Source organism: Mauremys reevesii, unplaced genomic scaffold (assembly GCF_016161935.1).
Source record: "Mauremys reevesii isolate NIE-2019 unplaced genomic scaffold, ASM1616193v1 Contig61, whole genome shotgun sequence".
Lineage (NCBI taxonomy): Eukaryota > Metazoa > Chordata > Testudines > Geoemydidae > Mauremys > Mauremys reevesii.
Genome location: NW_024100875.1, coordinates 89,235 through 116,149, shown reverse-complemented (window position 1 = coordinate 116,149; position 26,915 = coordinate 89,235). Strand labels below are relative to the sequence as shown.

Genomic DNA, 26,915 nt, shown 5'->3' with positions numbered 1-26,915 from the left:
TATTTAGAATGAAGAAACAATCACTGCAAAGGAAACATTTGACATCTAGTTTACATATTTATGTGTTTCAACTACTGTTCTACACTGTGATTTTCTTTGCCCTTTTTATGGGATTTGAGATTTCCAGAATAAAGGGCAACACTAAAATATTAAGTCCTTAAGGGCAAGGATTCTGCACAGTGGCTCTGCACCTAGTGTACACCACTCAGGGGACTGCTTTTGCACTGCCAGGAAAAAGGGATGATGTAGCTAGGGACAGTTTCAGTTGCTCTCTTCCCCCAACAAAGCATAAGGGATCGCAGGCATCACTACTGCCTTAAGACTGCAGTAGCAGCTCTGCGGATTCTCCATGGCTCAGGGCAGGGATGGGAAGTAGTCTATCCCCTACTTATCTCTACTGCCGGACAGAAAGCACAGCCAATTTGTGTTGGGATTTCCCCAATGGAGAACAATTAAACCAGAAAACAAAACCCAACCCAAAACCCACCCACCCCCGCCTCAGCATTAATTCTAATGTAAATATTTGCCATTTAAACCTAAAGGGTTAATTAGCAGTTCACTTCATCTGATTTACATTTACACTGACACTGTAATTATCCAAGAAGTGAAGTGACCCTCCTTATCCAAAAGCTTCAAATGAAGCATTGGTAGAATATTGTAACAGTGACAAAACACAGTCTTGTCTACAGCATGCAGTTACTTCTGGAAGGGGAAAAAAACAGACTCTTGTTTATGCACAGAGACCGTAATTTCAGCTTAGTTATAAAACTTTGATCTATTAGTGTAATTAGTTTGTTATTTAACAACATTGCCACAGTAATCTCAGATAAAACTGATCAGAGATAACAAATTAAGGATATAAATTTAAATATAATCTATCATCAAATTTCAACCAAGCCATATTCCCTGCCCCCCCCCCGCCCCCCAAAAAAAGTAGTCAAGAATACATGCTTGGAACTTAAAACTAGTAACTCTCTCTGATGGCATTTTACCAAAAAAAAAAAAAAAAAATGCCAGTAAACACTTTAGTAAAAGGTGTCAGGAGTTACTACAGGCTGGATGGTGCTTTTGTGATCAGTCCTAAATGAAGGGGCAGCACATAACTGCTTCATCCCAAGAGCAACCCCTAGAAGAAACTGTGACTCAATCACATTTCCTCTGCTCCTCTCTTGCTTTTGGTAGGGATGCAGAGAGTGTAGCTCTGGAAGAAGTCAGTTTATTTCTCCTCCTAGCGCCTAGCCAGCTACTTAGACCAGCTAGAGGGTAGGTGGGGTTCAGAAGCAAGGTTCCACCACCCATACCCCTTACTCTTGTTTGCAGGGAGCATATTCAGAGATAGTGGTGGGCATACTCCATACCACATCTGGAGCTAAAATGGGCCTTACCAGGCAGGCCAAGCAAATGGGTTGAGGGCCTTACATCCCTTACTCATGTTTACTTAGTCTAATCTAGCCATATATTGGTCTACACAGCAGCCTTTTTATCTACACAGTGTGTTAAAGTTACCAAATTTAACCTGTAACTCCAATTAAAGTTTTAAAACTGCTTGTTTTCAAACAACAAAATAACAAGTTCATGTCTTTATTCTTGCTCTGTAGATGCAAAATAGAATACAAGTTTTAGGTGTATGTGCAAATGGAAACAAAAAGTGATAAAGCAAGGTTTCAGCTTTGTACAAATTAAGTCAGTTCTCAACTTTAGAAAGTACAGTATTAAATTGGGAATGGCCACTTTTAATGATCTGAAATATAATAAGCTATGTAACTGCTGAAGGAGCTAAATCATCCTTTAATATGAGTGTGTGTGTATATATATATATATATATATATATATATATATATATATATATATATATAATAGAAATAAAACATCCAAAAATATGTTTTATACTGGACTGGTTTCCTGGTCTGTTTAGTTTTAGTTGATATTAAGAAAATGTAATACTAATAACTTTGTTTTGAGAACCAAGCTTTTGCACCCACAAGTCTTTTGTCAGAACCATGAATCTCTCTCTGTGTTTCCTGGAATTTAAAATGCACCCTAGCGTGCACCCCCCACAAAACTTCTTAAATGTGCAGTCTTGGTTGTCCATCTACAATATATAATAATAGTTAAAATCTCTCTCAAGATTTTTCACCAGACCTCCAGGGTCATGTAGTCAAATAAAATCTATTTTGTACATCTTCCCAACAGTCACAAAGACAAACTAATTTCTGAAAATGTCACCAACAACATGCTTTGGAGAGGAAGTCAGCATGATTTACAGTAATTTACCCTGCATCTAAACAAAGTAGCCTTCTTGATTACATTATAGCAACTACTGCATGACTTGGCAAACCCACTTATGCAATATTGAGGAGTATTTTTCATGTTAGTCACTTCAAATTAAATCATTTGTGGCATCTTCACATTATGTTAAAAAAAATCAGGATTTAATACTTACTGTGTTTTTCTGAGATACCATGTCCTGGAAAACAAAGATCAAGGAAAAGTTTAGGAACATTTGTCTGGATTATTATTTTCAATAAAAATAATTTGCATAGCCCTATCAGTGTGCATGTTGCTTTACAGACTGAGTAAGTCATATTTCCTGCCTCAGTAAAGGTACAAACTAAGGGTATGTTGACACTACCCGCCGGATCGGCGGGCAGCGATCGATCCAGCAGGTATCGATTTATCGCTTCTAGTCTAGATGCAATAAATCGACCCCCGAGCACTCTCCCATCAACTCCTGTACTCCACCGCCGGGAGAGACGCAGGCAGAGTCGACGGGGGAGTGGCAGCTGTCGACTAAGAAGATACCACAACCACAGTAAGTCAATCTAAGTACGTCGACTAAGTTGCGTAACTTAGATCGACCCGCCCCCAGTGTAGACCAGGCCTAAGATACACAAGAAATAGCATATCATTTCAAATGAGGGAGGAGGAGAACCAAGGAAGGCTCTCTAAAGGAAGTTGTTTTCAAGGAGAGACCGTAAGGAAAGGAAAAGCATGCTCAATGGACAAGTGGAAGGAGAATACAAGATGGCTTGAGAGTGTAGAAAAAAAGATGAAAGAAGGACTGGGAAAGGTTCTGAGTCTGAGTTAGGAGGAGAAGAGGACAATGAGACAGAATTTGATTTGAAAAGAGACAAAAATAATGAAGAACCTCATGTTCGGTGCTCAACACGGTTAGAATGTTATGACAATAAGCAGAATTTAGCAATGGCTTTTTGCACAGCAGTGGAGTGGGAAAAAGTGAAAAGCAGAGCAGGTGAAGAGGAGGTTATAATAATCAAGACAGGAGAAGACCAAGGCATGGAAGTAAAAGGCATCATACAAGGCATTGATAAGACATGATCTGGAGTATTGTATACAATTCTGGTCACCATAAGAAGCCATAATGGGTCAGTCCAATGGTCCATCTAAGGCCATGATCCTGTCTTCTGACAGTGGCCAATGCCAAATGCTTCAGAGAGAATGAGGAGAACAGGGCAATTATTAAGAGAACCATCCCCTGTCATCCAGTCTCAGCTTCTGGCAGTTAGAGACTTCGGACCCCCAGAGCATGGGGTTGCATCCCTGATCATCTTGGCTAACAGCCATTGATGGACCTGCCCTCCATGAACTTATCTGAGGGCAGGTCTACACTACAAACTTGCATCAGTGCAGCTGCACTGCTGCAGTGCTGCTGGTGAAGACACTCTAAGCCAATGGGAGAGAGCTTTCACGCTGGCTTAATAACTCCATCTCCACAAGAGGCGGTAGCTATGTTGGCTCTGTCTACATCAGGGATTAAAGTTGGTAGAACTACATTGCTCGGGATATGGATTTTCACACCTGTGAGTAACGTAGTTATCCTGAAGTATGTATGTAGTGCAGACCTGGCCTATGTCTTTTTTGAACCCAGTTATATTTTTGTCCTTCACAACATTCCCTAGCAATGAGACAGGTTGACAGTGTTGTGTGAAGCAATACATCCTTTTCTTTGTTTTAAACCTGCTGCCTATTAATTTAATTAGGTTTCTGTGTTATGTGAAGGAGTAAACACTTCCTTATTTACTGTCTCCTCACCAGTCATGATTTTATAGACCTCTATCATATCCCCTCCTTAGTCATCTCTTTTCCAAGCTGACGAGTCCCAGTCTTATTGATCTCTCCTCCTATGGCAGCCGTTCCATACCTCTAATCATTTTGGTTGCCCTACTCTGTATCTTTTCTAATATAACTTATTTGAGATGGAGTGACCAGAACTGCATGCAGTATTCAAGATGTGGGCATGCCATGGATTTATGATATTTTCTGTCTTATTATCTATCCTTTTCCTAATGATTCCTAACATTGTTAGCTTTTTGACTGCCTCTGCACATAGAATGGATGATTTCAGAGAACTCCACAATGACTCCAAGATCTCTTTCTTGTGTGGTAATAGCTACTTTAGTCCCATCATTTTATTTGTATAGTTGGGATTAATTTTTCCAATGTGCATTACTTTGCATTTATCAACACTTAATTTCATCTGCCATTTTGTTGCCCAGTCATCCAGTTTTGTGAGATCCCTTTGTAACTCTTTTCAGTCTGCTTTGGACTTCACTATCTTGAGTAGTTTTGTATCATCTGCAAATTTTGCCACCTCACTGTTTACCCATTTTTCCAGATAATTTATGAATATGTTGAACAGCACTAGTCCCAGTACAGACCCTGGGGACACTGCTATTTATCTCTCCATTCTGAAAACTGACCTCTTCCTACCTCTTGTTTCCTGTCTTTTAATCAGTTACAGATTCATGAGAGAACCTTCCCTTTTATCCCTTACTTTGCTTAAGAGCCTTTGGTGAGAGACCTTGTTAAAGGCTTTCTGAAAATCCCAGAACACTATATTCACTAGATCACCTTTGTCCACGTTTGTTGATCCTCAAAGAATTCTAACAGATTGGTGAGACATGATTTCCCTTTACAAAAGCCATGCTGACTCTTCCTCAACAAAGTGTATTCATTTGTGTCCGGTAATGTTCTTTATAGTAGTTTCAAGAAATTTTCCTGGTACTGAAGTTAGGCATACTAGCCTGTAATTTCCAGGATTGCCTCTGGAGTCTTTTTAAAAAATTGGAGTCACATTAGCTAGCCTCCAGTCATCTGTTACAGAAGCTGATTTACATACCACAATTCAAGAAAGTTGAGTTTAAACTAGAACAGGTGCAGAGAAAAGCTATTAGGAAGATCAGGAGAATGGAGGGCCTATCTTATCACAGGACACTGGAAGAGCTTGGTTTGTTTAGTCTCTCAAAAAAAAAAAGGTTGAGAGGGGGTTATGAATGCTCTCTGTAGATACAGAAGTATCTATAGGGGGGTAAATATCAGGGAGAACAAAGAGCCATTTAAGATAAAAAGGACAATGTTGGAACAAGAATAGATATAAACTGGCCATGAAAAAATTCAGGCTGGAAATTAGCAGACGGTTTCTAACCATGCGATGGGTAAGGTTCTGGGACAGTCTCCCAATAGGAGTTGTCAGGGCAAACAACTTAATTAGTTTTCAGAGAGAGCTGGGCAAATTCATGAGTGCAATTGTAAAATGGAGGTTGCTTGTGATGGTGGGGGGCAGGGCTCAACAGCGCTGGGGCTCACTGTAGTTTGTGTCTTATGTTTCTAATGTCCATGCTTCAGGGTTTCAGCCAACCACTGGTAAGGGTCAGGAAGGGATTTCCCTTCCCACTCCAATGTATTCTGGGAGATTTTTTTAAATCTCCTTCCTCTGAATCATGAGGGATGGCGAAGGCTGGAGATGGGACACTGGGGACGGAGGGCCAGGGCTCTGATATGGCATCGAGCATTCTCTTTCTCAGATGCTTGGCTGGCTGGTTGTTCTTGCTGGCATGCTCAGGGCCTAACTGATCACCATATGTGGATTCAGAAGGAATTTCCCCGATCAGATTTGCAGTGATATTGGGTTTTTCCTCATTGTTCTGCAGCACATGGATGCACGTCACTGGCCAGGATTATCTGAATCGCTCTCAAGTAATCGTTTCCCTGCCATTACCACAGCCTTGAGCACAAGTGCAACTTGGACCCTCCAATTCTCTGCCTGTGGCAAATATTAGTCCAGTCTTCTTTCGATCTCATTTACTTTGGTCTCATTTCCATTGTTGGGTTTAATGTGTGCATGCTGGGTGGGGTTGGTGGCCCATGACATACAGAAAGTCAGAGTAGATGGTCTAGTCGTCTCTTCTGGTCTTAAACTCTATGACTCTGCGACAAAGGTTTTAGCAGTGGGGACAGCAAAGAGACTACAGGATGTGAAGGTCGGAATATGAAGGTAGGGATAATCTGCTGCACAGAAGAGGATGTCTGCCTCTATTCTGCTAAAACGGACAGACGTACCCGTGAGTTATGATTTGTGTCCAGGGCAGTCTGCCCATGGCTAGCCAGAGTGCTTACAGTGTAATAACATTTATTGCCCTAATACAGGGGTAGGCAACTTATGGCACAGGTGCTGAAGGCGGCATGCAAGCTGACTTTCAGTGGCACTCACACTGCCCAGGTCCTGGCCACCAGTCTGGGGGGGCTCTGCATTTTAATTTAATTTTAAATGAAGCTTCTTAAAATTTTAAAAGCCTTTTTTACTTTACATACAACAATAGTTTAGTTATATATTATAGACTTATAGAAAGAGACCGTCTAAAAGTGTTAAAATGTATTACTGGCATGCAAAACCTTAAATTAGAGTGAATAAATAAAGACTCGGCACACTGCTTCTGAAAGGCTGCCGATCCCTGCCCTAATATAAAATTAAATGACAAGCTTATAAAAAGCTTTTGTGATGACATATTTCTTATCTTCACCCCACAGCAACAGCAGATGAATTTTTGAGTGTGTGTGCGCATACAGTTTCACCCACTCAGGCTCTAGAAACTACAAAGCAAACCTATAGTAATGGAGATGAGTACGCTGACTAATAATAAAAGTATGTTCAAATATGGGCCTAAATCAAATGAAATGTGTCATTATTAAACAAAAATCCTAAAATCTTTTTACAGCATACTTACAATAGTCAAGAGAAAGAAACAAACCTTACTTGTGACTGAGCTAATGAAAATCAGAACTACACACTTGTTTCCATGTCTAGCAGTTTGAAGAAAAACAATTACCATATTATAGGCCTATAAACATGCCTGCATGTCATTTTAGAAACACAAATACTCCCATTTTGTTAAGTAGTCAACGCACAGGGGTAAAGCTTCCAAGATGCACAAGTGTTTGCAGGATGAGATTCTACACTTGCAACATCTGTATTAAAATGGATTTTGAAGTGAAGACCTTACCTTAAGTGACAGCGCAGTGTCAGCATCGGTATCATGGTAGAGTATAACATTATTGGCCATGTCAAAGCTTTCACGCACTCCAAGGTGGTAGAAGAGTGATGGCTGTCTGGAAACATCACTCATATCCACTACTGCAACATCTGTAACAAGGGGTGGGGGGGAAAACAGCTAAAAACAAAACCAAAACTCATTTCCAAGCTGATTCTTATTTTACAGAATTTAAAATTTAAAAAAAATGGAATTAAATTTGGGCAACAGACAAAATCCATACATTCAATATGGCATTTTGGTCTATTTAAAAATAAGTTTTCCCATCAGTCTGGGAAGAGACAGACACATACCGCGCAGTAAATAAAGTAACAAATGGCTAAAATGTTATCATCATCAGTTACTACTATTGCCAGAAAGGAGAATGCTGTATCTGAGGGAAAACAAGTCCGATTTGCCTACCCCTATTCCATTATAGCAAGAGATCTCAAGGGCCCGCTTTGGCAAACCACACCAGCCAGCCACCAGGTCAGTAGCCAATTCATACTAATGCACAAGTGACCCAAATCATGTACCAAGACACTGAGGCACCTCCTGAGACCAACCCCTTTCATCATTCCTTAGTTGTTCACTTCCTTCAAAAAATCATGGGGGGCTGTAGGGAGAGGAATCCTCTGTCCCCACAACCCAAACCAGACTGGGTGCCTCTCAGCCACATCTTGGTGTACTTTCCCACCAATTCCACTGGTCCTCTCAAAGCTTCCACAGAGTTCCCAGTTTGCTGAAGAATTCAATATCAGAATGTCACAGGCTATATGTCTGTACTGCAGCTGGGAGGCATAATTCCCAACTCAGGTAGACGAACACACACTAGCTGTGCTTGAGCTAGTCAGCTAAAACTAGCTGTGTGACTGCAGTGGCATGGGTGGCAGCTCAGGCTGGCCATCAGAGTATAATCCCATCTGAGATCTTAGGTATGCACTCCAGGTGGCTCGCCTGAACTGCTGTCCATCCCACTGTGGCCATGCTGCTATTTTTAGCACACAGCTCGAGCACACCTAGCATGTGTACATCTACCCGAGCTGGGAATTACACCTCCCGGCTGCAGTACAGACATACCTATAGAAACCAATAGGACTAGATGTAGAGTACACCGTGCTTTAAATACACATTAAAATCTACATTTTTTTCCTTATAATAATTCAGCACCACATTTAAGAAATGTAAGTGGTATATAACGAAGGGAAATTTAGAGAATTTGATTATGGATCTGCATACTAACATTCAGAAAAACAAGTCTAAAAACTCGAGACGTGGGTTTTGTGCCCGTGTAAATTGTTTTTGTGGAAACATAATGCTGTGAAATCAAAATCACTTTCTTGATGAGAGAATTTAGACAATGTGTGCAAGTAGGACATAGATACTGCATTTAGCAATATGCATTGTTGATGAACCATAATATAATTTATTGAAACAAAGTTGTATTTTTCAAATTCATAATGCATCACCAAGCAAATAACTGAAATTTATTTTCTTTGCCTGCATGTTAGATGGTGATGTATGAAGCAGCAGAACATAATTTAATCCATTAAACTGATAATTTGAAAATAAAAGCAGAGGCAAACACCTGCCTTTCAGGCAGACATTATTCATCCCTGTATATTCATTATGACTATTTTCAATAGGCAGAGAAGTTTTTTTTGTTCAGTGTGAAAAGAAATTTTCACAATATTTTTAAACATCATTTAAAAGAGCTTCTTTCTCCCAGCTCCAAAAACAGGGTTGCTTTTCCAAAGAGATTTCTAGCGAGTAAACTGAACACATAATTATATATGTTAAATGTAATCAATTAAGCCATGTTAAAAACAATAACTAGGGCCCTACCAAATTCACAGTAATGAAAAACACATCACGGACTGTGAAATCTGGTCTTTTATATACTTTTAGCCTATACTATATAGATTTCATGGGGAGACCAGCATTTCTCAAACTGGGGGTCCTGACCCAAAAGGGAGTCGCAGGGAGGTCACAAGGTTGGTCACACTATTGCTGCCCTTACTTCTATGCTGATTTCAGAGCTGGGCGGCACACCATACCATGCTACCCTTACTTCTGTGCTGCTGCTGATAGCGGCTCTGCCTTCACTCTCCAGTGTGAGAGTGCTGAAGGCAGTGCTGCCACCAGCAGCAGCACAGAAGTAAGAGTAGCAGTATCGCAACACCTCTACAATAACCTTGCAGACCACCACCCCCAACTCCTTTTTGGGTCAGTATCCTTACAATTACACCACCATGAAATTTCATATTTAAATAGCTGAAATCATGAAATTTACCATTTTTAAAGTCCTAGAACCGTGAAATTGACCAAAATGGACTGTGAATTTGGTAGGGCCCTAATAATAACACAAGCTAGCTTAACAAAAGAGTAAAGAGATTCAGAGTTGGGTTCTACTATGCACAAGTATTCCTGGTTCTCTCCAATTGGGTGCTTTAAACATAGAGCACCAATACCACAGAATACCACAGAAAGTTAAAGGGCCTGATTCTCATCTCACTTAGACTGGTGAAAATCAGGAGTTATTTCACTGATAGCTATGGACTCAATCAGCACAGCTTAGGCATGGGATCCTTAACTGTCCATTTGGGCAGGTTTAAGGTCCTTTTCTGCCACTCTAGTAGTATAATGGGACATTAGGTTCTGATCAAAAGTTGAACTGGTGTAGAACTGGTGCAAGATCAGAATCATATGCAAATATTTTCTGCGTTATTTCTGCATTTCCTGGTTGTCATTTCATTTGAAATTCTTCTTCATCCTGCCAACTGAAAACATTACCCCATCTTTTTCATTTGGTTTTAAAGGTGCATACTAGAGTAGAAGTATAGCTGAGCATCCTGATGGTACGGCACTGAGCATGAATCTCGCATTACTTCAATTCCTTTGCTCTTTTAGTGTTTGCACTGGTGTGAAAAAATACACTTGGGAACCTTAACTCTAAGTTAATGACTTTTTTGTGTAGGAGAAGAGAGAATAAAGGAGAATTACTAAGGAGAACAAAATTAACAGGACAGTGACAGCAGCATCAGAAGAAAAGGCAGAAAGGAGAACAGGATTTCCCCACCCCACTCCTTTTTAAAATAATTGTTTTTAGTGTTGGTCCCTTGACTTCAGATGATCTCATGGCAGCCATGACAGAGAAATACAAAGAGCCCCTGGAACTGAATGGGCACAATATAGAAGAAGAGTGGGAGCCAAGGAGGAAACTGAAAGCAGAGTTACTAATGGTGAAACAGAAAGAAACTTCAGGACTGGCTTCTTGACATGGTTAGGATCCAGACTAGAACAGCTAGGAGACATCCCATTCCCTGGAGCACTCTAAGCATCCTCTCCAAGGGTACACTGAGGGACTGGGAATGGAAAGGAAAGCTTTATTTATGCACTAGCTGTGTTAATTCAGGACAGAAGTGTGGCTTTTGAGTCTAGTGGGTCACAGAACTAGTAGTAAAAGGTTGGGGGCAAAACATGGCAGCAACAAATACCCAACATGATGTGGTTAAATCTCAGTTCTCTTCCTTTGTTGAGGAAGGAGGGAAGCCCAGAGGCTCTTGCCAAGTGACTGGTGTTGCTGCTACTGATACCAATGAGTGTCAATGGTCACCTATACTGGCTTTTAATGAATTTTGTTATCCCATTACTGACAAGGGCACAGTCATCTTTTTGCTGCATGTAGCTTTGTGGGTGGCTCACTAAACTTTGCTGATGGTTACCCCAGCACCTCCAAAAGTACACTCACCCCAACTGCCACATCCCACCCTACAGTAATGCTAAAATTCATAACCCTGCAGATCTCCTTAGAGTGACAAAGGACCTTGCACTTGAATTGAAGATCTAGCATTGTTGCAAAAAAAAGCAAGGATTACCTTACTTACAGCTGTCCTGAGATCCAGAGGGACATCTCACAGTTCTAGTGACATGATGATATACAAGTAGAGATCAAATGCATCTGCAGTTCTTATCTGGCTCATATCCTCCATGGCAGAACAGTTTGTCCACCAAATGTGCTACCATGGTCTCTCTGTTCAAACTTAGGTTCAGCCTCCTGTATCATAGGCGTGTGCTTCAAGACCTGGAGCAAGAGTTCCCACCGTCACACACTACGCTGTGGGCGGTGCAACCTAGTGATCGGAGCAGAGTCAGAGGGCAGAACAAGAGGCATGGTCAGAAGACAAGACAGTGGTCAGAGCCAGGAGTTAGAATCGTGGGGGCAGTCAGAGGCAGGCAGGTACTCTGGCTGGAGCAGAGCAGGCAAAGGTCAAAACAAGGGCCAGACAGGAAGCAGGTTTGGCAGAGCTGTGGGCATGGAATGCACTGAGCAGTCACAGTGCTGCTGCTGCTACAGGTCGTAAGCTGTTGGCTTTTCTGCGTCACTTAGTGAAGGTTTACTTGGCTCACCCAAGCTCATTGGATTGCTAGACGACCAAGCCCAGAGGCAGCTGAGTTCCTGACACTGGTAAATTAATGGTGACATTGTCAGGGTCTATTAAAGAGGGCGGACTGTATCTTAGAGACCCTCTCATACAAAAAAACCCACAAAGGCACCTCATAAAGGTTATCTAATAACTGTTAATAATAAAGTTCTCAAAGATTCGAAGTACTGCCTGACCTATGTTTCCTTAACCGAACTTGATACAGAGGATATAAAATTGCACATTTACAGTTCCGCTGAAAGATTTTCAAAACATACTACAAAAAGATATACACAGTGTATTCACTGTGTGGGGAGGGGAGGGTCACTTAATTAAAATGACAGCAGACACACCAAAATGTTCTATTTTAGAAGCAATGCTACTCAGATGGCGTTTGTTTCTCGAGCAGCAGCAATCACCTTCATTACGTTCAAAGAATCCACCCCGACACATCCGTGCTTTCTCATTTCTTCTGAAGTATAAAAGATATTTTTAGCTGCCCCGTTATATTATGGTTAGAGAGGGAAATAGTTTTTCTTTCTGAAAATGATTTCTGTGACTAGAAAATTTCAGAGTGGATTTCAGCTCTTTCTTAAAAGGAGAGTGGAAATACATTTTAAAACTTTTCTTCATTGTGACAACTATTGTATGTACACATATAGTTTATATTGCATTAAGGTAATTCATCACTATTAATAAATTGTACAATACTTTAGCTCTAATTAGGTCTTTGTGTTATTATAGAGCATTGTATGTACAGTTTGTTATATTACAGTTCCATACCAGCACATCTTAGAGACTGGATAGGCCAGAGATAAAGAACTGGGACAACTGAAACAAGAAGGAGAACATTGCCTTTGATGAAGAAAAGAATTTGAAGTTACTGTATGACGCTGCATGGAATACATTAATATACAAGTTTAAATGATGGAGTTTAATTCTCCACCCTAAACACATCCTACAGCAACATATAATTTCATGAAATTATAAGTGACCTGAGTGGGAACTGGCTTACCCTATAAATCTTTATGTGACTGTGTTATGATTCATGGCACTATTAGTGGAATCTAAAATAAAATCAAGAGCTTTCACATCAAGTTTCTATATTTCTAAGAAAGAGGAAAGTAGTAAAGGAAGAGAAATTGCCACTGCAAAATAGCCCACAGATGTGCAGCATTTACCCTACCAGCCAAATGCGGCCTATGCTAGTCTGAAAACAAGCAGGGTAGTCACGCTGGTACCATAGGACCTTCAATAATTCTCCCACTTGAGGACAAGACATAATTGAGTAGGTCTATGGTGTGCAAGACTTTGGATGGAGCTGTGGATTCAACTATTCTGCACTCTGGGGAATTTTCATTTACTTCAGGGATAAAAATTTATTATTTGCAATTTGGATCCATGTCCTCCATAGCTAGTGCAAATGAATGACGGGGCATTAAGTCCATTGGAGGAAACTGTCAAATCTCTTTTCAGAACAGGAAGAGGTGATGTATCTCTTACAGAAGCAACTGTTAACATCTATTCTCAATAAACCACTGTTTGATGCTGATAATCTCACTAATTTTTTGACCTATTATGGCCTCTCTTTTTAGCAAAAAGTATTGAAATTCCCTTAATGAAACAAGTCTGGCAATACCTGAAATGCAGAGACTACATCCTGGCTTCAACAATTCCAAAAGGACAACCTGCCAACTGGACATTGCCAGAGCACAATGCTCCAGCCATGCCAGCTCCTGGTTCCTGCCTTCCCATTACCTTGAGTTTTGTGAGAGATGTAGCACAGGTGATAATTACAAGTAATGATAATAACTGCAGCTAAGGCACTAGTTTTCTGTATAGTTGTTATCCCCATGCATAACTAGTACTTATAATTATATACCTTAAATCTGATTCTGACCACCAACCGTAGTGCCAATTCTCATGATTGTGTTGCAAATCTCACAATATTTGGTGCTTTTCTTAAATCCCCGGCTCTTGGAGTCATGTTATTTCATGAGAATCTCAGCTTTTTTTTTTTTTAAGTAAGATTCTACTCCCCATGGCTGTAGAAAAATAAGATTGAAAATGTGACCTGAGTATATGCTAAATGACAGGATGGATAAACATCAATTTAAAAGAAAAATCAGATTTTTAAAAAACTTAAATTAAACACAGGTTTGTTGGGTTTTTTTAAATAAACCTATTTCAAAAAAATTTGAAATTGACAATCTACATTAAGACCTAAGTTTAACAACCTAGTATCAGAGGGGTAGCCATGTTAGTCTGGATCTGTAAAAAGCGAAAGAGTCCTGTGGCACCTATAGACCAACAGACGTATCGGAGCATAAGCTTTTGTGGGTGATGAAGTGAGTATTTACCCATGAAAGCTTATGGTCCAATACATCTGTTTGTCTGTAAGGTGCCACAGGACTCTTTGTCGCTCTTAACAATGTAGTACATCATTTAAATTAAATACAAAAATAACATCAAGTGGTGCCAGGGCTGATTCCAGGCAAAAAAAAAAAAAAAAAAGGTGCGGCAATGCAATTGTGCCACTCCACTCTTCGGCGGCAATTCAGCAGCAGGTTCTTCATTCCGACAGGGACTGAGGACCTGCCGCCCGAACCGGACGTGCCGCCCAGTAGCAACCGGAATGCCGCCCCAAGCACCTGCTTCCTTAGCTGGTGCCTGGAGCCGGCCCTGAGTGGTGCATATTTGCTGCGAAGGGTTAAAAAAGTCAGACCGTGCAGCACCCCAGGCTTGGCAGGGGCTGCAGCCGGAGCTGTGTACCCCTTGCGGTTTCCCAGGGCTATGTGCCCCTTCTTCCCCCACCCCAGCCCCTGCTGTGGCTGGGGCTTGGTGGGGGCTGCAATCGGGGCCGCACACCTCTGTCCCGCAGCTAGGCCAGCTCTGGAGTGGGAGCTGTGTGCCCCTCATGGCTGTTCCCCTCACTGCAGCCACTGAAGTCAGGGCTGTGCCCCCCCATGGCATCAGGACATGGCCTGTCAATCTCCCCATCCCCCCATGGGACTCCATTCCTCGCCCCTACCCTGCCCTGCCCCCCGGTTATTTTTAGTAAAGTCATGGACAGGTCACGGACTCTGTGAATTTTTGTTTATTGCCCGTGACCTGTTCATAACTTTATTAAAAATAACCATGATAAAATCTTAGCCTTAGATATGATGTAACCTCCTGGTTAGCAAAAATAATTACTACATTTAATGTAAAGGCTATATTTAGTTGCAAATCAACATGTTTTAATGGTTACCAAGCAATGAAAATCAACCTGGCTTTAGGAAAATAACTGAAAAATACAAACACAAAACACATTTAAAAATCTATTATTTAAATCAAGGTTTCCTACTTGCTGATTTTAATCATGATTAAAATCAATCCACCCTGCTAAGGGATCAAAAGCCTAAAAGCCAAATAACCTAAAATGTATTTTTTAATCAAGATTTTTAGGCCAATGTGGTGATTGTTTGGGGCCTGATTCCTGATTTTTGAATGCTTTAGTTTAGCAATACCATACTACGTAACTGATCATTTCACTGAGTTACTCCTAACCTGTCAAATTAGAATCAAATCACATACAATGAGTCAAATACAACAAACAAGGCAATCATATTTTGTTTTGTGATATACGTCTTCCGTATGAATTTTAGTCATGTGGTGTAGCAAAAGCATGCAGCGTTGGCCTACCTTGAGGCCAATGGACTAATTGTTTAGGACTTGATCATAGTCTCAATAAGTTAAAAAAAGAAGGTTACTACATGTTTGTATAAAATATTAAAATGAATTAATTTGTAAAATAATCTACACAGTACTTCAAAACAGTTTGAGGGTGAGCTGTTCTCACAAATTGCAATCAAAACAATCAAATATTTGGCTGGAAAAGCAATGCTCTCTCACCAACCCCAGTGATGGAAAATGGAGTTTGATCTTCAGTTCCAGTCTCTCACTTTCCAGGTCATCAAGGGTACGTCTACACTGCAACTGGGAGTGAGCCTCCCAACCTGGGTACACAGATTCATGCTAGCACGACTTGAACTAGCATGTTAAAAATAGCTGTGTGGATACTGAGGCTCTGGTGGGGACACTGGCTAGCAACCAGAGCTCAAGTCTACCTGACCGCCTAGGCTTGAGTTGGATGGTTCAGCCTAATGTCTCTGTCTTTTTTAGTCCAGGGTCTGAAGTCCCAACAGATCTGGCACTTGTCCTTCACATGAGTTTCCCCCAGGCACTTCAAACAGCTGGAATGCAGGTCACTCACAGGCAAGGGTTTGCCACAGGAGGCATAAGATTTGAAGCCCCGGAACTGGGGCATGTCCAGCCCCTGGGGTGGAGGAGTCCCTCGACAACAGAAACTATCTATTTATACTAATCATGCACACTAATACTAATTACAGAAGCTATATACACTAAACTATGGTAAGGAAGAACAAAGAGTTAGAATTCAAAAACCACTGGGATGAAAACCTTGCCAAGGCAAGAAGGAACTCAGAGCATGTGTGCCCAGCAGTGCCCCTTATACCGGCACATGAGTGTGCACCTCCAGAGGACGCTAGAGCTGGGCCATTGAATATCACTAAGGGAAAAATCTCCGGCAACGGTGCATGCACATCTAACATGGAATGGATATGAGCAAAGAAGAACTTGCCTCTTTAGAAAAGCCTTTCCATCACAAGAACAACACTCACATCACTTGACACGCCTTCTAACTATAAGCCCCTACCAAAACAAACAAACAAACAAGGAAATTAATGAAATATTTTAAACATGACAGCCATGCCCCAATGAGAGTTTTGTTTTGATCACAAGAACGTGTGTGACATTTCTCCCATGAATTCCACTAGAGACTTCAGTGTTGCTATTTGATGTTATGTGGAAAGCTTTCAGTTATTACAAAGATAGGTGGCAGTATAAAATGCTTTAATAAATTTCTGTGTAACTAATCTAAGTAATCTTTTCACTTACCTATTTTCCACTTTTGTTTTAAAATTTCTTTTAAAAAAGAGAGTAAATCCTAACGTTATCTATATAGCAATTAAAAAAACTAATATGCTACTACATTTTTAAGTTAATAATTTTTTCTAGTGCTTTAAATTAAGAGAAAATTTTAGAATATTATAAATTATTTTCCTGGAAAATATATTCTGATGACACTGGTCATACTTGCACTACATCAAACCTACTATAACACTAAAAGTTACATTCAACCAGTCCAAGATATTCTAAAATAAGCATTTTGAACAAATAGAAAAATTATGATAGTTACAATGAAAAGATTCATAAGTCCTCAAAAAGTAGTACAATGGAATGAGTTAATAAGGTAGTCTCCTTTAATGGAGACAATAATAAAAGATAGTATTATAAAGAGTTGTAACATTATTCCCCTAAATGGATTACCCATACATTTCTGTAAATACATAGAACATACCAGTCAGTTACAGTTAACATCAGTATGTGTTGAGGGAAAGATGCTAGATGTTCTTCTGTTCCTCCCACCACATTACTCTTTCCTTTCCACATCTTTCAGAGACAACTATGAGCTCAAGCCAAGATCAGAGATGGAGGGCTTGTCTAGACTTACAGCACTGCAATGGCGCAGCTGCACCACTGTAGCTCTTACTGAAGACACTGCCTATGCCGACAGGAGAACTCCTCCCATCGGCATAGGTAATCCACCTCTCTGAGAGGTGGCAGCTATGTTGACAGGAGAAGCCCTTCCATCAACATAATGCTGTCTACAGTGGGAGGTTAGGTCAGTATAACTACATTAAGTTGCTCACACAACTTAAGTTATACTGATGTAAATTCCTAGTGTAGATCAAGCCTGACTTTAGTTTGTGGAGTGCATGTGTCTATATTTAAAAAAGTCAACTACTTTCCCACCAACCTATCATTATCTGGCCCTAAGAAATACAATTTTCATAACGGAATCTGTCAAACACTTTAACTGGGAGCTGCACTTCAGTCTTTCATGATAGCATGGCTCAGAAGCACCACTACAAGGTCTTCCTCTATCCTGTAGCTGAGAACATCTTGTCACTAGACACAAATCTAGGAGTTGTTAGCACCCATTCATTTCAATGCGAGCAGGATCAAGCCTGTAAAGTCACGAATGGCCACATTTTGTACCAGTGATTAAATGAAATTTGTACAAGTGATGAAATGTAGCCTCAAGGAAAGCATATTACAGTAATTCAGTCTGTAATCATCAAAAGACATGCATAACTATAGAGTAGTCAATAAGGGAGCTCTTACATGGTAAATAATGCACGTCCCTGGTGGAGCTAATCAGACATGTAGCCTAAAAAGTACTTTACTTTAATTCAGCTAGGGATCATGAGAAATAAAGAAAATTACTTTATTGATTTTACATTGCAGACTTTTAATCGGAAGTGGCACCATTCATCAGTTCAGTTGTTATCTGTAAACATTTTGCAATGGAGTATGCTCCTGGGATGCTTTATGGTGTCATTGCCTTCAGTGCCTGGCTAGCCTGATTGATTGGCTTCAGAATTACTAAGCACCCACAAATCTCTCTTAAGTCAACAGAAGCTATTGTAGCTCAACACCTTTGAAAAATCAAGCCACTTTTTTAGGTGCCTAATAAAATAATACACAAGCAAAACAATAGACTGACAAAATTGACAGGTCTTTTCCTTCTCTAATTTCTATAACTCTGTGAATATATAGTGTACACTACACAAATAAATAAATACACTGAACTCCAGCACAGGGCTACAGTTAGATCCAAATAGTATAACTACTAAATATATACCAGCAGCATGGTGTTGAGTTACAACTGTGCCCAAACACAGCTACAATCCATCTTCTAGTACACAGAACACATATTAAAAATAGAACTACTGCATATTTGTCACACTCTTCTTTCATTTATTATGTCTCACAGGAAAAATTGGACAGACTTTATTTTTCAGCTTCAATGACTAAAAGACTGCATGGCACATTTAAGAACTAACATACAAAGTCGAATATTTTGAGACCAACATCATTATTTTGCTTCAAAAATTATTACCCAAGAAATTATATTTAATTCTAACTAAAGAGATGACAAAATAGGTTATGAGTACTGCCAACCCCTAGTGTTTAAAAAAAAAACATGATTTTTTAAACATTAAATGTTGGATTCTTTTTATTTGCTTTGGTTTACGAGTCATTAGGATGGGTTTGCTTCAGGTTTTAAAGCTCTTCTATACCACTATTGAAGCTAGAAACTGTTTATTTTTTTTAAATAAAGGTTGAGATTCTCCTGAAATCTCTTGATTCCAGGAGCTGGGGTTTTAAGAAAAAACATCAAATTTACCATTAAATGAAGATATATTTCTGCCCACTCACTCAAAAAAATTTTTTTACAAAAAAACCCCAAACAGTTCAGATGTTTCCAGGTGCAGATGTTTTATCTGTGCTCCTGTCTTGGGATAGCTGTGTAAACAGATTCAAATAATGACTGGATTAGGCAAATATTTTGCTCTAATGTGCTTGAATGGAACATGGCAAAATATCAACAAGCTGTGTATCCTTACAAAAAAGGAAACAAAGAACACCGCCCCCCCAAATACACAAAGTAATGCAGCTAACCTGTGGATGACAATCTATAATATATTCAGAATAGCTTTAAGCTGTCTTTCAAATATCTAAAGATAGAGAGAGGTATTGTTATTTGAATAATGAAAGAAATAAATGTCACTTAAGTCCCTATTCAAAAGAAATTTGCAGTGTTATAGCCGTGTTTGTTCCAGAATATTAGAGACAAAGTGAATGAAGTAATATCTTCTATTTGAAAAAGCGACAAAGAGTCCTGTGGCACCTTATAGACTAACAGCCGTATTGGAGCATAAGCTTTCGTGGGCGAATATCCACTTAGTCATATGCTAATTGAATTGTCTCGTTAGACTGACCTCCCATTTGGTAAGGCAACTCCCACTTTTTCATGTGCTGTGTATTTATACCTGTCACTGTATTTTCCACTGCATGCATCTGATGAAGCGGGTATTCACCCAAGAAAGCTTATGCTCCAATACATCTGTTAGTCTATAAGGTGCCACAGGACTCTTTGTCGCTTTTTAGAGATCCAGACTAACACAGCTATCCCTCTGATATCTTTTATTGCAGTGTTTTCAACCAGGGGTACACGTACCCCTAGGGTTCAGAGTGGTAGCAGTGTCAGTCTGTATCAGCAAAAACAACGAGGAGTCCTTGTGGCACCTTAGAGACTAACAAATGTATTTGGGCATAAGCTTTTGTGGGCTATAACCTACTTCATCAGATGCATGGAGTGGAAAATACAGTAGCAGGTATAAATACACAGCACATGAAAAGATGGGAGTTGCCTTACCAAGTGGGAGGTCAGTCTAACGAGACAATTCAATTAACAGTAGGATACCAAGGGAGGAAAAATCACTTTTGAAGTGGTAATGAGAGTGGCCCATTTCAAAAAGTTGACAAGAAGGTGTGAGTAACAGTAGGGGAAAATTAGTATGGAGGAAATTAGGTTTTATAATGACCCAGTGTTTATTACATCAACTGATCTAGATTATTTTTTTATTAGTTTTACAACAGGCTACATAAAAAGCACTAGTGAAGTCAGTACAAACTAAAAGTTCATACAGGCAATAACTTGTTTATACTGCTCTGTATTCTATACACTGAATGTTAGTACAGTACAATATTTATATTCCAGTTGATTTTATAATTACATGGTAAAAAATGACAAAATAAGCAATTTTTCAATAATAGTATGCTGTGACACTTCTGTATTTTTAAGTCTGATTTTGTAAGCAAGTACTTTTTAAGTGAGGTGTAACTTGGGGGAATGCAAGACAAATCAAACTCCTGAAAGGGGAACAATAGTCTGGAAATATTGAGAGTCACTGTTTTATTGGACCAACTTCCGCTGGTGAAAGACAAGCTTTCAAGCTTAGGGCTAGGAAAGGTATTCACAGTGTCACAGCTAAATACAAGCTAGAACAAATTGTTTAGCATAAGTAGTTAACACATATTGTAAGAGACCATTTAAGATGAAGTGGCCCGTTAACCACTGCAGTTATAGGACAAAACAGGGAAACCACAACTATAGAGAAGAAAGCCAGACATCACCACACTTACCTTCACAAATCCAGTAACCACCTAAACACACCAAGAAATCTGTTATCTACAGCCAGCCAATCAGATACCACAGAATATGCTCCAAGGAGAAAATCTGGGATACACACCTTAACACACTTAAAATTGCCTTCACCAGAGAAGTAGATTGCATTATAGAAAGGGCCATTCAAATACCCTGAGAGAAACTACTTCAATATGGAAAACAAAAATCCTCTGACCACACACCCCTATTTGTCACCTATCATCCCACATGGAGTATCATTAAACAATTATAACCCATACTCGATGGGGACTGCATCCTAAAAGAAATCTTTTCTGAATCCCTTCTCCTGGCCTTCAAACAACCCCCCAACCTTGCCAAACTCATGATCAGAAGCAAGCTTCCCACAGACCAGGACACATCAACTTAAAGTGGTACCAGACCCTGCCACAACAACAGATGCAAAACCTCCACTGCTAAATGGTAAATACCCCTCACAATACATCTGTAAGATTCAAGAGTGCTACACATGACACACATGTTGTGTATCTCATCCAGTGCTCTAAATGCCCCAACAGCAGCTATGTGGGTGAAACCAGACAATCACTATGCTCTCAAATGAACTCACACTGAAAAATAAGACAAAAACCGGTGGGTGGACACTTTTTACAAAACAATCATTCCATATCTGACCTCTCAGACCCTGTCCTCAAATGAAATCTGCACACCTTCAAAAGCTGAGCTTGGAAGCTTAAATTCATAATTTTGCTAGACATTAAAATCATAGCCTTAATAAAGATGCTGGATTTACGGTTTATTACAACAATCTGTAACCTACTAAACACGCTTTTTTGTTCTGAGTCACTAAAAAGAAGTGAAAGATTTCCAGCCTATTTTTTATTCTGCAACTTGGGGAAAAGAAAAAGGGAAAAGCAATTGATCCTCATGATAAGATTTCTTACACTGCTACACTATACAGGATACCAAATATTACTTTATTATCTCTTTTGGCCCCAGTGGGAGAGCCTTAGTTACACCGATAGACGTGCCAGTGTAAGCTCGCTAGTGTAGATATGGCCTGAGTTAGTTTCCCAGACCTGAAGAAGAGCTCTGTGTAAGCTCAGAAGCTTGTCTCTCTCACCAACAGAAGTTGGTCCAATAAAAGGTATTACCTCACCCACTTCGTTTCTCTAATATCCTAGGACCGACATGACTACAACAACACTGCATGTAGGCAAGGCTATCACTTTCCATAATAAGACCCTGTTTTCAGTTGCTTATAACTTTGCCAAACAAATGCTTTAGGCTGAAATTTTCCATGCTGGGTGTCTGCCTCAGGCTGACCCCCTCTCCTGCACTTTCATTCCCTCAAAGTTCCATTAAAAATAATTCAGCTACTTCTGAGAATGAGGTTAGGGGAAAATATATTTTGTCCATGTTAAAAAAATCGTATGCCAGTTTTAGTAAGTAGGTCTAATGACTCCTGGGCTTTGGAGCAGGAACTTTAAATTTGGCAGAGGGGTCACACTGGTGTCAAGATGTGAATTTTGCTGTCCTGCTCAAATTTGGCCAAGTTAAAATTGCTGTTTTCACATCTGCAGTAAAGGCCACTTAGAGCATGCCAGTTTGACAGCTAAATTCTTCAAAGATTCCATCTGAACCTAGCATGCTTCAGTCAAGGGCTAAGGTTCCCTGCCATTGCACCTCCCACCTGACAGGTGCCACCAGGCACCGGAGCAGAGATCAGGGAGTTGTCATCTCAGTGCTCTCCCTGCTGATGCCCTGGCAATGTGGAAGAAGCATCTTGACTCCAATGCACAGACTCAAATGTCATGGACTGGGATTTTCTTAAGTGCCTAAGGAAGTTCGGCACATAACTCCAATGGCATTTCAAAGGAACCTGGGCATCCAACTTCCTTAAACCCCATGAGAATCCTAGTTTACATCCTAATCTCTAAAAAAGGGAGTCAAAGTATTACACTTCCTAGTCTAAGGGCCCAATCCTTCAGTTCTTAATCAAATGAAACTTCCAAAGAAGTTATAGGACCTAATTCAGATCTGCTGTAAGTGATAAAATGCCATAAAAGTCAATGGAATTCATTCTGGGTTGCTGGGTCACAGATTTCATCTGTAGTTTTCAGAATCATACAGGGATTCCCACCCAGATACCCCTCTCAAATGTTCAATCCCATGTCTTTTAAATGTCAAAGAAAACAAAGTAGCCTCTTGACTGACACAGCAGGGTACGTCTACACTGGAACTGGTGGTGTAATTTCTGGTTTGGGGAGACATACCTGCACTAGCTCAATCACAGCAATTGTGCCACCACAGCTTCATTTCTGTTTTTAGTGCAAGCAGTGGGATGGGCTAGCCACCCTCATACAATCCCATCTGGAAGCTAGGCATTTACTTGGGGCAGGTAGCACCTCCCACCATAGCTACACTTCTATTTTTAGTGTGCTAGCTCTCATCAAGCTAGCACTGGTGTGTCTACCCAAGCTGCAAATTATACCTTCCAGCTCCAGTGTAGAGATACACCCTTACAAGCAGTATGAAAGGTCAAGGTACAAAAGAGTTGTCCTTACTGTCACCATTACCAAGCTAATTGCACCATTATCTCTTCCTGCACCCCCATAGACATCAGGCCTCAGGCCCTCACCTCTCTTGGGGTAGAATTCTGCAATTCACCCACACAAGCCCTGTTAGCTTTGCTGGTGCCTGGAAATAACTTATACCAACCCCCAATTCCAGTCTCCCTTAACCCTGAGGCCTGATCTACACTACAAAGTTAGGTCAACATAAGTTGCCTTGAATCCACCTATTTGTGCATTTGTCTCCAGCCGACATAAGCACCCTGGTCCAGCAACTCAACAAAATCACCTCCCCGAATGGCGCAGACTAGAGCCATGGTCAATCTATTGAGGTCGTCCCAGTGTGAATGTAGACACTGCATGACCTGTGTCCACCGTAACAGTCTTCCAGCAGCTGTCCCACAATGCCCCATTCTCTGCAACAGTGACCACTCTGGTCACAATTGTAAACTCCATTGCTTAGGAGTCACGGAGACTAGAAGCCGCCAACCTCTTTTAAGCACATGAATGATTTTGAAATGCCTTTTCCTGATCGCGCACCTTGGCGAGCATACCTAACAGCTCTCCTTTGTTGTGTGCCAGCGCCACACACTAAAACACACTCCTAACTGGCACAGGGAGAAGGTACTGGATCTCCTGTGCCTCTGGGGAGAAGAAGAGGCTGTGCAAGCACAGCCACAGACTCAGTACAGAAACACTGAGAGCTACCAACAGATTGCACAGGGGATGCAGGCAAAGGGGTACAGCCAGGCATCAGCAGCAGTTCCGCATGAAGATGAAGGAAGTTCACCAGGCACACCACAAGGCCAGGAAGGCCAACAATAGATCTGATTCTGAGCCACAGATCTGCTGCTTTCACAATGAGCCATACTTTGCAGGGACCTCACCAGGACTCCACAGACCACCATAGATACCTCAAAGGAGACCTCTGCCATGAACAGAAAGGAGGAGGAGACATGGCAGGTCCTCCAGCCATACTGCAAGACAGGACCTGTTGGAGACTCCAAAGTCTAAGCAAGTATGGATGAGCCTGATGAAGTGGAAGGGACCTCGGGTAAGCCTGTGTGTGCATTTTTCCTAACAATGTTTAAATAGAAAAGGTATTGCCCAGCCCACTCGAAGTTAACAAGACACAGGTATCAACGTCTTAGTGTTCTACTCATATAAGAGGTAGTGGTTCAACCAAAAGAGAGAGTTGGCACGTGCTTTTCATTCCCGTCTGTTTAGGCAAGGGAGCATGTGGAGCATTTTGCTTATAAACATATGGATGTCCCTTGTATCCTCATGAGATATTGCAAAGGTTTCTAGGGATGCCTGTCCTATTTCTTCCTCCATGGTAGGGCACATTCCCCTACCACTCTGTGACTTCAGCTGGCACCACTGCAGTAAACAGGTTGGCAGCATACAGGCATAGGCAGCTTCGGGATGCCAGAACCCAGCTATGCCTTTGTGATCCTCAGGTGTAAGATATCAGCTAAAATCACCACTACCTGTGGAAAATTGTGCCAGCATTCAGTGCCATTTTCCTATACTTGTACCCATGGAATAGGGACTGAAATTTTACTGTTTTGTGCTATCAAAAATCCTTTCTCCCGAGCCCCCCGAACTCCTCAGGCTAGGGTTGGAGATCGGTGCTGTGCACAGATGCTCGAAAGACGAAGTGTAAATAAGCATCTTATTAAAAGCGTTTATGGGAATAAGGATGAGCGTTTTGAAACATCTTCCCAATGGGACTGTAAATTCAATGATACACCTATCTATTTTTATCAGCAGCTTCTGTTACAGCCTTGAGAGGTGCCCCCGCAGCCCTGCAGAATGCCTGACCCTGATGAAGAGGAGAAAGAAGCGGATTAGGGAGGACGTGTTCACTGAGATACTGCAAGTCAGTGCTGCAGCAGAACGTGAACAGAGGGCCTGGATGGTGAATACAGTAGACAGCCTGGAGAAGCAAAGAGCAGACAGGAGTCGTCCCAGAAGGAAAAGGTGAGGTAGAGGACATAATGGGTCTTCTCAGGCTGCAAACCCAAATTCTGCAGACCCTGGTTGAGTTACAGGTCCAAAAATCCCAGACTCCTCATCTTTTGCAACACTTAAGAGAACTCCATGGTTGCAGCTCCCTACGATCCCCCAACACACCATGTGGCATCATGGCTGCATTGTTACCCCTGCCACTCCATGCCAGGAGCTGGCAAGGAAAACCACAGCTTCACATACACCAACCTATGAAAACCACAAATGAGGTATGTGTAGCCATACTGGATTACATTTGTGCACTGAAGTGTACCTTTCCAATTGTATAGTTCTACTCTGTTAATTTGTGTTAAAAGTTTGTATTACATTACCTGTGGCTTTTTGCACATTGTTTTTTGGCACTGTTTTTGCCACTCAAATTTCTATTTTTGGAGAATAAAATTGTCTTTATTAGTTCACAACACATTTTGCGGAATGCATAGCAATTGTTCAAAGTCAGCCGATAGCTGCTCCACTGCAGCCCTCTACCCTGGGTAGAGCGTTTCCTCCTTTGCCTCACAGATATTTTGCAGGACACAGCAGGCACCTATCACCATTGAGATATTTTCCTCACTGAGATCCAATCTAATGAGTAAATACCGCCAGCATCCCTTCAATCTATCAAAGGCACATCCAACAGTCACTCTGCACCTGCTGAGCTGGTAGCTGAATCTTTTGTTGGTGCTGTCGATGTGGCTAGTGTATAGCTTCAGGAGCCAGGGGAAAAGAGGTAGGGTCAGTTCCCCAGATTCATTATTGGCATTTCAATATCACCAATCGTAATCTGCTCATTGAGAAAGAATGTCCCTGCCTGCAACTTTCTGAACAGTCCTGTATGCTGAAAGATGCGAGCATCATGCATCTTCTTTGACCATCCCACATATGTATTGGTGAAGTGTACCCAGTGATCCAACAACACTTGCACAATCATAGAAAAGTAGTCTTTTCTGCTGATGTACTCTGCAGCAAGATAGGCATATCCCTATTTTGGCACCAGCCCATTTTGTCTATTGCCTCACTGCAGTTCAGGAACCCCACTGCTGCAAATCCATGTCCTGCACATTGCCAAGAGTCACAGTCATATGTAACAAGAGATGATTAATGGCCCTAAATGTTTGCATAACAATTGGCTCCACAGTGGATTTCCCAACTCCAAAATGACTTCTCACTGACCAGTAATAATCCAGTGTGGCAAGTTTCCACAATGCGATTGCCACTGCTTCTCCACTGCCAGTGCAGCTCTCGTTCTGATGTCCCTGTGCTGGAGGGTTGGGGTGAGCTTGGCGCACAGATCCAGGAATGTGGCCTTTCGCATCCAGAAGTTCTGCAGCTACTGCCTCTCATTCCAAACCTGCATTATGATGTGATCCCACCAGTCAGAGCTTGTCTCTTGTGCCCAGAAGTGGGGCTCCACCATCTGCAGCTGTGCTATGCTCCATGAACACCACCAACCACCTTAAATTGC

General features: G+C 41.1%; 1 protein-coding gene across 1 annotated transcript in view; it reads right to left on the bottom strand.

Annotated features, from left to right (window-relative positions):
- The window catches only part of LOC120394496 (mitogen-activated protein kinase kinase kinase 15-like), a 156,967-nt gene that overhangs the window by 104,008 nt on the left and 26,044 nt on the right, over positions 1 to 26,915 (bottom strand). Inside the window, 2 exon segments of the mRNA XM_039518722.1 lie at positions 2,444 to 2,467; positions 7,302 to 7,441. Of these exon segments, the coding sequence (XP_039374656.1) occupies positions 2,444 to 2,467; positions 7,302 to 7,424 (147 nt within the window). The 5' untranslated portion in view covers positions 7,425 to 7,441.